Raw genomic sequence first — 13,875 nt, 5'->3', positions numbered from 1 at the left:
TATTGCACGGTGAAGAAAAGAAGAAAAAAAAAGAATTAATCGAATATCGTACCTAATCCTATTATTATAGGACATTCAGATTTTTTCCTTCAGTACGATTATTTATTCTATTAACGACATTATGATTTATCGATGCGCGAATCGATCGATATTCGGTATTCGTCGTTTCTTATATGTCTAACTTTCTTGTTGCACTCTTATTTATTGATTCACGTTTTTTCTATTGAAGCTATTGCACTATGAATGATTACAATTGACAAGTTGTCGTTAATGTTTTTTAAATAGTAGTTGAAACTTTTGTTAGAATTACGCTTCTATGGTCTAGTAAGAGAAACCACACATTCCACTCTGTACGTGGTGCAAACTAATTAAGTTTTACCTAAGGTATTTTAAGCATAAAATGCTCGCTTATTTTTATAACTATTTATTTTCAGAAGTAATTATAAGTACCTATTTGTAGTACTCCGTTTGGCTATTTTTCGATAGGGTAGGACGAACATAGATACGGTGCGCTATATCTACGGTTTGATCTATATTCGATTATTCGTATATTCGAAATATGTTTTAATTATGGAGAAATTTTAAATACTTGCGACAAAATTTCCAACGATGAATGATGATAATTTTTATTCTTAAAATCTTCACTCTTCGTCGTGTTTTATAAATTTCATATATGTATATATATATACATATACACGCGCTCATCGTCGCAAGTCAAATTAATATATTTTCCGGCAGCTTATAGCAGCTGACGATTTTTATTATTAATTTAACAAATTTTATTTTAAATCTTTTTTTATTTTTTATTATTGATAATATTATTATTATTATTATTATTATTATTATTTTTATTATTGGTTTTCTTTGTTTTTATATCTATTGTGACATTATTGACTTTTCCGTAGTGCTAACGTCACACGTTTCTTTGTTTATTTTTTGTTTATTTTGTATTTTTTATTTTTTAATTTTTATTTCTATTTTTAACGCGCAATATTATGGTCATAGTGGCATGACCTGAATCATTTTATCGAACACAGTACCTTCCTAACAGTACTATATTATTAGTTTCTCCTATCCTAATTACCTCGAATCTTGATGGATATTGCGTATATCCAAGTACGTAATAAATAATCGCATCGACTTTGATGTTAAGAAAACGAAAATGAAGAAAGAAAGGTAAAAAAAAGAAGTAAAAGAAAAAGCAGAAATATGACTAAAGAATTATTTGACAATGTTTAGACGGGTTGTTGTAGAGTACGTTGTTGACAGGATGAATATAAATGGTCCGAGCAGATCGACGATCACTTAAATAATGAAAGGCGCTATCTTACTGTGATGCTGAATATATACTATATAAATATATATATATAAATATGAATATATATATATATAATTATACAATTAATAATCGTAATAACTAACAGGCAGCCTGACAATTGCAGAATTTGTTCTTTCACTTTCGTGAAGAAAAAAAGGAAAATTCTCTTTGTCGTGCTGAATTATTAAAATGAAATAAGAAAAAAATAAATAAATGAATAAATAATAACAACAGTAAACAAGCTAATAATAATAATAATAAAAAAAAAATTAGAAATGATTACAGTAATAATGTAATTATTGCGGAAACGTGAGATATCGATATTCGACGTGATATCAATTATGTCGGCCGTCGATCGTCTGCCGTGCTTGCCGCAGCTAAAATCAACCTTTTTGGGTGTATGTATATATACATATACATATATATATACACATTTTTCTTTATATCTTTCTTTAGTTTTTTTTCTTTTATTCTCCAAATGAAAAATAATATGTATACGTATATATGTATATATTTATCGTTCTCGGTGCATAAGTTAGGATCGTACCCCTTTTAGCAGGCGACGCACGTCAGAATCAACGGCATGTTTTTTCTCTGACACTGTATCGATGCATATTTCTCCTAGCGTTTATCGAAAGTTAACATATAAAAAAGAAAAAGAAGAAAAAAAGAAAGAAAAATTAAAAGGAAAAAAAAAATCACAATGGAAGTAACGTGCGCGTTACACGAGTTTAAAAAAGAATACATGCGTATAGTCATCGCACGCTCGTATATGTATATATATATATATATATTTATATGTATGTTATACATTTACGAGAGAGTTGATCGCTTGTTTTCTTTCAATTTCTTCTTATCATCGTTTTTTATATATGTATATGTATATATGATTTACTTGGCAGACGCAAGTTCGATTTTTTCATTTCCCTATTTATCAGTAATTGAGAAAAACAAAAAAAAAGAAAAAGAAGAGAAGAAATATTGTTCGTTTTATCTAAACCATCAATGAATTATATTTTTTGATATAAATAATATAAAATATTTTTCGTTTAATCGTATAACTTGTTTCGTCGAAAGAAAAAAAAGAAAAGAATAGGGAAAATAATAATAAATGAAGGTATAAAAAAGTATAAAATTAAGAAAAATTATGATAAACGAATTGTAAATCTTCTTTTCTGCGCCATTTATTAATGACGCGGTATGCGTATCTCTAGTATATTTTTTGTTTTTATTTTTATTTTTATTTTCGTTTTCATTTTCACTTTTATTTTGATTATATAAAAAGAGCGATTTTTAAAGAAGACTACAGGGATTATTATGCATAATTATAGGAATAGTAAGAGAAGAATTATGGTGCAACAGAACAGTATTTTTATATTAGCGGGGGCGCGGATTTGTCCTCTTCTCAACTTATTATTGGTAATATTTGAACGTAGAGTCAGATGATTATTGCGCGACATTTTCTTATTGATCTACGTAGAATGGAGTTGTGCGTTAAAAAAAAAAATAAAATAAAATACAAAAGTAAAGAAAATTTGAAAAAGAACAAAAAGAAAAAATCGCTCATGATGCGCGAATCAGTGCTGAATGATAATGATGATTATGATAAATTATTATACCGATAATGATGATTACGATTATGATGATGAAAATGATGATTATGATGGTGATGATTATGATGATGATGATAATGGTGATGATGATTATGATGATAGTAATGATGATGGTGATGATGATGATGATTATGATGACGGTGGTGGTAATGATGATTATGATGATTATATGATTATTATTTATTGATAAATTAATTCTTAAGAAAAGTTCGTAACACGATTCGTAAATGTTTGTAAAACTATTATATGTATATTATCGAGAATTTCGATTACAGATGAATTAATATTATTCGCTGGCAAAACTCGAGGAAAGGAAGGATAAGAAGGAAGAGTGTTCTTGGTAATACGCGCACGAAGGATGGATTATTAATGAATATGATAAAATAGAAAAAGAAAGAAGAGAAGAAGAAAAAAGATATCTCCGATCATCGTCTTTTCGCTCTCTCAAAAGAAAAGAGAAAAGAAAAAATATTCACGGACAAATAATTCATTTTCCTGTAGTGCTTTTTGATTTTCGATTTTCGTTCGGAGAAAATATTAACAAAGCCTTTCGAAAATGTGTTATTTGAAATTAAGGAAAACAAAATAATTACTAACACACGCAAAAAAAAAAGAAAAAGAAACACGTTATTTACATACACTACACTGTAAAAAACACACTAGTTTAATATCTATTTTTTTTCTCCTACTCCTCTCCTTCTCCCTCTCCTCTCTATATTCTTCACGTATCAATTTACTATCTTATTCCGTATGTATTGCAATGTTATTACGATGAACAAGAGAAACCATTTTCTAATGTAAACCTTTTTCTAATCTTTATCCATCTTTATATCCTGTATTGTTTAAACAATATACACTCACGATGCTATCTTGCCTTTAAGTTTTATCATGACTTCGAGTCATAGTTCGTAAGAGTAGGTTTTGCCATGTGCGCTAAAAAAAATAATTCAATAATTAAAAAGATATACACACACACACACAAGTCCGAAAAATAATTGTTCTCCATCCATCCTCCGTAGGAAGAAAAAAATGATAATAATATTAATAAAAATAAATAAATATCCGCTATCATAAATGAAATTTTACCTATCATGGTAGTGCCATAACAAAACGATTGTATACTTCGAATGCGTCTGTAATTGTTGTTAATTGTACATACATACATATACGTATCGTACGAAATTTTCTCAGCAAAATAGTCTTTCGTTTTTTTCGTTCTGCAAACTATTCCAACACCTCCGCTATATTATTTTTGTTAGCGCACAAGAGTATTAAGATTTATTTAACCCTCTATAACGCACTATGATTATCATACGTCTGTATTATATTATAATAGTTCTTTTTTTTCTTTCCCCCCTTTTATTTCACTGAGATTTTATTTTTTATAGTAAGTTTTTTGTAACAGACGAAAATGCAACGAAACATTTCCGTAGCAATGAAACATACAATTATTAAAATTGAGACACATCGATAATTTTATATATATATAGAATATATAAATAGTTTGCCAACGGTGCTCTTAAAAATAATTTGCATTCTTATTAGTTATAGAGGGTTAAATTAATATATCGAGCTGATCCATCTATCATTGTTATTTTGGATCATCGTGCTCGATCAGTCGACAATGAGCGATTTGGTATTATGCAATGTGCGTGATCTCGAGGACTTGGATAGATTTATGCATATGATTAAATAAATAGAGAACAAAATAAGAAGAAAGATAGTTATCTCTAAGGCTTCCTACATAAGAAATCGTATCTCGTTATGTTTTTCTTAGCTATTTTATACTATATTTTTTCTTATTTAATTATAACTCTCAGTCAGCTCTTATCGAATTGTAAATGAAAAAGAAATGTTATGCTATTCCGACGTCGACAGAGCCTACGAATATTTTTGCTCCGAAAATTAAATATATATATATATATCTATATATATATATAAAGGAATGAAAAAAAAAAAATATATCCCAGTTCCAAGAGATATTCGCTGTCGACGATTATTATCTCTCTCAACGTAGACATTTAATAATCGATAAAAGATTATCGTCCACTTCCACGGAAATGTATTAACAAGATATATATATACATATATATATGTATGTATGTATGTATGTATATATTTATGTATTTAAAAAAATGCTATTGTAGTAAAATTAAGTCCATAACACAACTATACGTATGATCTGACCATAACTTGGCAACGCATATAGATATATATAAAAAAAAAAAAAAGCAGAAAAAAAATACGTAACAGACATACGCACACACATACACCTATTCAAACGATTTCGCATGTACTTAAAAAGAAAAAGGAGATAGTAAATGATTCTGTTAATGCCTTCGAACAGATTTATTTGAAATGTATCAAATATATTAGCGATACTTAAAGTATGAAGAATAAACGAAAAAAAAGAGGGTGTGCGAGATATTGATTCGAAAGAAAAATATTGAAATTTGTAAGTTTAAGAAAAAAAATAAAAAATAATTATACAGATATATATATATAAATATATATATATTAGTTGAAAAGAACAACAACGTTCAAAGCGTTACGAATAAATATCGAATTTGGTATTAATATTGGAAACAGTATTTTGCGTACTCACTAATCACATTAGACATAAATAATTCTCAAAAACATTTTTATATTTGACTTGTCGAGAATTGCAACATATATCTTCTATATTTTCAAAACCGAGGAGAAGAGATAAGAAAAAAGATAATAACAATAACGCGGGGATAAATGAAACGTCATCGAATCGAAATATTTCACAAGAATGACTTTTCTCCACTTTCTCTCTCTCTCTCTCTCTCTTTCTCTCTCTCTCTCTCTCTCTCTTTCTGTCTCTCTTTATCTATCTTTCTCTCATTTTCTTTTCTTTCTCTTTCTTTCTATCGACGATTGTACGATCATTGATATAAATCAATAATTGTTATTTGTAAGAATATCATCTAAAAATAAAAATATCAAAAGAGAGAAAAAAAGAAAAAAGAAAGAGAGAAGAGTACACATTACTAATATGATATATTATACTACTCACTTCGATATTCCGTGTTGATAGACACGTACAGGACGAATCAGAAAAATGTAAACGCAACTATTGTTGATTGACAGAACAGTGAGTTTTAAAAGGCATGGTAGAAATGTCGTGTTTTTTTCTGTGGATTACAATAAACTATTTTATTCTAATTCTTCTGTGCCTATGATAACTGTTTACTTTTACCTTTTTATTGGCTATTATTTTCCTTCTATTTTTCTTCATTTTTGTTCCTGCGAAAATAAACTCTTACAATTAGATATTTTCCAATGAGTACTAGTGATCTTTTTTTGGAAAAATACAGAGAAAAATTAATTTGCTTTTTAAGGGGGCAGATTTTTGACTCATAAATTCACCTACTTTGCGCTAATCCTTTAACAAGGATGATAAACTTTTCCAAAATCTTTAATGGCTAGAAGAATAAAATGATATACCAATTATTCTTAGAACCTTTTCATTCTTTTTAGATCTATTTTTGGACTCAACAGTTTATCGGAAAATACATTTCAAAATTTCACATATAATAAAATGAAAATTCGATTTTACAAAAATAATTATTAAATGTCCTTATAAAATTTATCTTATAAAATGTTCAAAATTTAAATCGCGGATTTTTATGATAAAAGTGACACACACACACACACTCATTATCAGACGATCTGGCGGACCATTCAATAAGATAATTAACTAAGTGATCGGTATTTAAAATCGATTACAGTAAACAAAGTAACATTTATTACGAAATTTAATTACAGAAAAAAAAACAGAGAGTATTACATATAATTTTTAAAAATTGAATTACAATTGTTACGCTATTTATATATTATCAAAACAATGTGGTTTTTACTTAAATTAATATAGAATATTATAAATAAATAAAATAGAATATTATAAATAAAGTAAATTTTTTCGAAAAATTCAAGTGTTGCAAAAGTAAGTAAAATATATATGTATTTAATAGTATAAGTAATATAAAGATACTGCAAATTACTAAATACAATAAGAAACATATGTTTATATTCATAAATACGATGGGAATATTAATAGATATGTTCAAAAAATTTCAATCTTACAGAAGATATAGGGCTTAGAGTAGCGTTTTTTTTTTAATTGCGATACGATTTGCATGTCTTGTTGTACTTGTATTTCTGTTTCTGTTGTTGCTTCTGTTTCTATTTCTGTTTCAGTATTAATATTGAGCATAGGTTTAGTATTATTCGTTTGATAAGAGAATTCATGAATTTTGATTTCACTTAATGGAAAAAAAAATTTCGACTGTGTCTCGTAGTATTTAAAGCCCAATTTTTTACTCAAACTTATAGCATATGTCAAAAAATTGAAAAATTGAAAATTTACGCGTGCATATTTCTTTTCATCGCAAAATTGAAGAACAGTTTTAATGAGTTGAATTCCTATGCCTTTCTGCATATAATCATTATGAACAAGAAATTTATTTAACAAAGCACAATTTCTTAATCTAACATTTTTGTCCACTCCAATAAAACCTACTATTTTTTTATCATAGTTGTATTTATTAATATCACATTCTTGTAATTCTGTTTCGGTTAACCATATATAATGCAAATATGGTTGAAAGCACTTAAATGAACGATAGTGATATGCTTCAGCTACCCAAAAACATTTTTCATCATTTACGTTGCAATTCCTATTTTAAAAACAAACATTTCTTTTTAAAACATTATTTAAATTAAATAATAATTTTATTAAATAAGCAAATCTCTCAAATAAATCGAAACAAACAAAAGTAAAATATTAAAATTATAATACCTTGTAGCATCAAATATTTCTTTTTGAAAATTTTGAACTATTTTCCAAAATAGTAGATATAGAATAATATAAACGGCAAATGCAATAATAAGCGGATATATTAAGTAATAGGGAAAAGAAATATCAGACCAGTATAAATTGCAAGCAAACAAAAAAAATAATTTTTGAAAAACACTACTTGAAATCGTAAGATTATAGTATGTCGGATTCAATAAATCCATAAAAGTACTTTTAGCTAGTTCTTTGCAATAAGGTTCATCTTCTTGTTTGTATCGACGAATATAAAGAAAATTATTCATGCTTATTTCTTATAGTTAACACTTCGAATCAATTGAATACACGAATATAAATATATTTATAATTTCTTTTTTTAAATAAAAAGCTTTTAATTTTAAATAATTTTGTTTATAAAACTTTTTCTTTTTAAATAAGATCACTAGTAGTAAGTTTAAACAGTATAGGCTATTCTAATTCAATTTCTAACTGAAATCATAAATACATAATATATCTATTTATACATAAATATACTACATATGCTACATAAATATATCTATTTATAATAAAGTCACGTACTTTGATATTTGATAGTAATAAATTGTTTATATATTTTAATTGTTTATATCTCTCAATAATTTTAATTAGGAAAATTTTACAACGTAATGAAACAAAATTATTTCAAGTAAAGGATTAATTAACGACATGTTTTGCAAACAAATTATTCAATAACATTTTATTTAATTTGCATTAATATGATTAAATACATTGGATGCTAATTATAAATTTTGTATCTGTGTAGGTTACAGTTATCGATTAAGTTGATTATGATTATTAATGATAAGTGAACTCATGTCGTTAATTTAAACAAAAATTGTTATGAAACAATTATTTTTTTTGTATGCTACTTTCAGTGGTTCCATATCTATTAATTTAATTTAATTTTTTTTGTAGAATGACATTAAGTGTCGACGAATAACATTAAAGATGTTTCTTATTAAAGGAATCGTAGAAAACAATATATATCTGGAAAATAATCGTTATCGAATCATTTGGGCTTCTTACTGTATACAGTGGGAGTTAAAAGAAGCATCTCATTCTTTGAAATATCAATTTTTTCAACGTGTTTAAGGTTACTAACATCTTTCAATGGAATTACATTATTTTTCCTATGCATAATTGTAGTCGAGTAAATTCAAAATAGCTAGGATTGTTTAACACAATACGATACGAATCTTGAAATGCTAAATAAATAAAATTCACTTTATAAGGCTGTTTTTCTTTATTTTTTCTATGCTAAATCTTCAAAATAATTTTCTTTTAGTTTTGACGCATTAATTTAACTGAAAAATAGCAGAATTTACCAATGAATCTTCGCTTAAGAATCACGAGCACATAAATTTAAGAAATTTATCTTTTCGGTTTTCTGGAAATCTTCCCGATGGTGATAATTATGTCAATAAACAAATCTATTATGACAAAATGAAATAATTTTCATCTTCGTTAAGCCTTTACACAACGTATTCTGTGCGAATAGAAGCTTGGGATTCTGAAGTTATATTTTTCTAATGCGTACTTACGAAATCAATTTAGTAATAGAAAAAATAATAGAAATATATAAAATGGAATATTAATAATGTAAATATACTTAAACACGATAGAGATATGAGAATTACTATTTTTTTTTATATATATATATATATATATATTATTTTAAAAAATAAATTTTTTATTTAAATTTATAATATTAAATTATTTGCTAACTTATAATAACACATTAAATTTAAATAATAAAATCTTGTAACAATAAAATTTTTTAGTAAGTAATTCTAATATCATATACTAGTAAATATCAATATCGCGTGTCATCTTCAGCTAACTAAGGCTAAGAAGTTCGTATTGATATATTACTGAGTTTAATTTACATCAATATTTTTTTTTTGTAAATAAATTATATATTATTACAAGATTTGTAAGTTAAGTCAAAGACGACATACAATTATTATAGAATTCAAATCACAAAACACGAAAACAAACGAAAAACTAACATTATAAGTTAAAAATAAACAAGAAAAATGCTGTGAATCACCAGATGTAATAATAACTACTATTAAATAGAATACTACTTAAAGATTAAGGTATTTTATAAAATAATATAAAGTTTAAAAATTTAAATGTCTTAAGTAGCGCCTTTTTTGTATTGGTGTTACACTTTTTATTGACATTTGTTCGTTGGTCTTAACACTAACCGTAGGTCTAGTAACTTGGCGGCTTTTTTGTATTGGTGTTACACTTTTTGTTGACATTTGTTCGTTGGTCTCAATACTAACCGTAGGTCTAGTAACTTGGTGGCTTTTTTGTATTGGTGTTACACTTTTTGTTGACATTTTTCGTTGGTCTCAATACTAACCGTAGGTTTAGTAACTTGGCGGCTTTTTTGTATTGGTGTTACACTTTTTGTTGACATTTGTTCGTTGGTCTTAACACTAACCGTAGGTTTAGTAACTTGCGTTAGGTAGGAGAATTCATACATTTTTACTTCCACTAATAATGGAAAAATAAGTTTTGACTGTGTCCCGTAGTATTTGAAGCCTAATTTTTTACTCAAACTTATAGCATTTGTCATAAATTCGAAAAATTGCAAGTTCACGCGTGTATATTTTTTTTCATCGCAAAATTTTAGAACAGTTTTAATGAGTTGAGTTCCTATGCCTTTCCGCCTATAATCATGATGAACAATGAATTCATTTAACATAGCACAATTGTTATTTCTAACATTTTTATTCATTCCAATAAATCCTACTATTTTCTTATTATAATCGGATAAATTAATATTAGATTTCTGTAATTCTGTTTCTGTCAACCATGTATAACGCAAATATGGTCGAAAGTTTTTTACAAAACGATAATGATATACTTCAGCTACCCAAAAACAATTGTCATCATTTACGTTGTAATTCCTATTTTAAAAACAAATATTTCTTTTTAGAGCATAATTTTAACTAAATAATAATTTCCTTAAATAAGTAAAAGAAAATAAATATCGAAACAAAAAACAAAAACAAAAAAATAATAAAAAAATTGTAATACCGTGCAGCATCAAATGCTTCTTTTTGGGAATCTTGAATTATTTTCCAAAATAGTAGATACAGCATAATGTAGATTCCACATGCAATTATAATCGGACACATTAAGAAATAAGGAAAAGGATTACCCCACCAATATAACTTGCAAGTAAAAAGCGCGAGAAGAATTTGAAAACGATTTCTTGCAATTATAAAATTAGTGTATAACGGATTCAATAAAACCATAAAAGCACTTTCAGCTAGTTCTTTGCAATAAGGTTCATCTTCTTGTTTATAAGGTCGAATACAAAGAAGATTTTCCATGCTTATTTCTTATATTAAACACTTCGTATCAACTATATACACAACTGTAAATGTATTTATAATGCTTATTTAAACGAACAAATTTTATTTTAATATAATTGTTTAAAGTAATTTTGTGATAAATAAGATTGATAGTAGCTCTATATATTATTCTAATTCAATTTCTAACTGAAACCATACTGCAGAGATAGATCTATATATATCTGTATATATACACATCTGTATATACAGAGGGCATGTCATACGAAATACGTAAATAATCAATTGTTTATATTTAAAATCTTTATATCTAGAATAAATACATTTTCAATTTTAAAAGTCTTGTAACGGAAGAAAACGATATTATTTCAAGAGAAGAATGAATTATTGATGTTTTTTGAATATAAATAATTTAATAGCTTTTTCTGATTTCTAATAATATTACGATTAAACACTTTGGATGCTAATTATAAGTTTTTTATCTGTTAAGTTAAACAAAAATTATTATGAAACAGTTATTTATTTTGTACGCTATACTTAGTGGTGTGCCATATCTATTAATTTTATTTTATTTTTTTTGTAGAATGACATTAAGCGTCGAATAACATTAAAGATGCTTCTTGTTTAAGGAATCGTAGAAAATAAATCAGTAACATTTATTTTCATTATCGTATGATTTTATCATCAGAAAAAATATATATATCTAAGTAAATTCTAAATAACTAGGATCGTTTAACATAATACGACCTCGAAATAACATTGAATGTCAAAATGTGTAATAAATAAAATTCAGCTTATAAGGTTTTTTTTCTTTATTTATACTATATACACTTTTTCATATTATTTGACATTCAATTAATTTATACCTTAGCAGGCTTATTAATAGCATACTTCGGGTTTTTCATTTTCTAATATCCTCAAAACGGTGGATAAATTTCAGAATCTTCCAACGTAATTTTCTTTAGCTAATAAGTGAACAATATTACTGAATTAATCTTACTCAAATTTATCTAATCAATTGTTTTCCTACTAACAGAACAAGAATATTTGGTATTTAAGATAGATTATAGTAAACAAACTGTAATTTATTATGCAATTATATTACAGAAGAAGTAACAGGAACTATTAAATATATCATAATTTAAAAAAATGAAATGACAATTGTTACGTTATGTATATTAAATTTAAATAGAACTATTTATGAATAATAAAATTTATTGCTATGCATTTTTAACATAATAATAATTATCAATGCAGTTTTCTTAGGTAAAATAAGACGACTAAATCCGTGTTTACATATCAATTAATATATTATGAGAAAATAATTATTTTTGAAATATGTTATAATTTTATTTTCCAAATATAAATTAATTTTGATTATTCATTGATCATTGATCATTGATTCATTGATTTGATTATGATATAAAAGTATAAATAACAAAACACGGAAATTAACATTATAAGTTAAAAAAATTCCAAAAAAATACTGCAAATTACTAGATTTAATTAAAAATATTGTTTATATTCGTATACAAGGGTGAAATATTTATAAATGAAAAATGTAAATTCTCTTTAATTTTTAGTGCTTAAAACAAGGTCTTTTTTATTCATGTGTTTGTATTTGTGTTTGTGTTTGTGTTTGACTTTATGATTGTGTTTTAATACGGAGTGTAGATTTAGCAAAATTTGTTAGGTATGAGTACTCATATATATTTACTTTTCTTAATATTAGAAGAAAAGATTTTGGCTGTGCGTCGTAGTATTTGAAGCCCAATTTTTTACTCAAATTTATAGCGTATGTCAAAAAATCGAAAAATTGCAAATTTACGCGTGTATATTTTTTTTCATCGCAAAATTGAAGAACAGTTTTAATGAGTTGAGTTCCTATGCCTTTCCGCGTATAATCATTATGAACAAGGAATTTATTTAATAAAGCACAATTTCTTAATCTAACATTTTTGTCCACTCCAATAAAACCTACTATTTTTTTTTCATAGTCGGATTTATTAATATTAGATTCTTGTAATTCTGTTTCGGTTAACCATCTATAATGCAAATATGGTCGAAAGCACTTAAATGAACGATAGTGACATGCTTCAGCTACCCAAAAACATTTGTCACCATTTACGTAGCAACTCCTATTTTAAAAACAAACATTTCTTTTTAAAGCATAATTTAAACATAATAATAATTATATTAAATAAGCAAATCTTTCAAAATAAATCGAAACAAAAAACAAAAACAAAAAAATATAAAAATTGTAATACCGTGTAGCATCAAATACATCTTTTTGGAAATCTTGAACTATTTTCCAAAATAGTAGATATAGAATAATATAAACTGCAAATGCAATAATAAGCGGATACATCAAGTAATAAGGAAAAGGAATATCAGACCAGTATAACTGGCTAGCAAGCAATGCAAGAAGAATTTGAAAACGAAAACTTGTAATCATAAGATTAGAGTATATCGGATTCAATAAAGCCATAAGAGAACTTTTAGTTAGTTCCTTGCAATAAGGTTCATCTTCTTTTTTATAACGACGAATATAAATAAAATTATCCATGCTTATTTCTTATATTAAACACTTCGTATCAACTGAATACACGAATATAAATATATTTATGTCTTTTTTTAAATAAGATGATTAGTAGCTGTATACACTATTCTAATTCAATTTCTAACTGAAACCATACTACATAGATAGATCCATATATATATTTATATAAATTTAATAAACTTTCATATATATGAAAG

At 25.9% G+C, this 13,875-nt stretch overlaps 1 protein-coding gene across 1 annotated transcript; it reads right to left on the bottom strand.

The window, feature by feature from the left end:
• Window positions 1-9,517: 9,517 nt before the first annotated feature.
• LOC122516930 lies at window positions 9,518-13,773 on the bottom strand. Its single transcript, XM_043635211.1, has 2 exons — window positions 13,331-13,773; window positions 9,518-10,712 (listed from the first exon to the last, which is right to left on the bottom strand). Exons 1-2 carry the CDS (start codon window positions 13,682-13,684, stop codon window positions 10,119-10,121), a joined length of 948 nt encoding a protein of 315 aa, XP_043491146.1. The 5' UTR covers window positions 13,685-13,773; the 3' UTR covers window positions 9,518-10,118.
• Between the last annotated feature and the right edge of the window lie 102 nt (window positions 13,774-13,875).

Source organism: Polistes fuscatus, unplaced genomic scaffold, assembly GCF_010416935.1.
Source record: "Polistes fuscatus isolate 324 unplaced genomic scaffold, CU_Pfus_HIC Scaffold1, whole genome shotgun sequence".
Lineage (NCBI taxonomy): Eukaryota > Metazoa > Arthropoda > Insecta > Hymenoptera > Vespidae > Polistes > Polistes fuscatus.
Note: the sequence above shows the minus strand (reverse complement) of the source record. Positions and strands in the feature narration are given on the sequence as shown.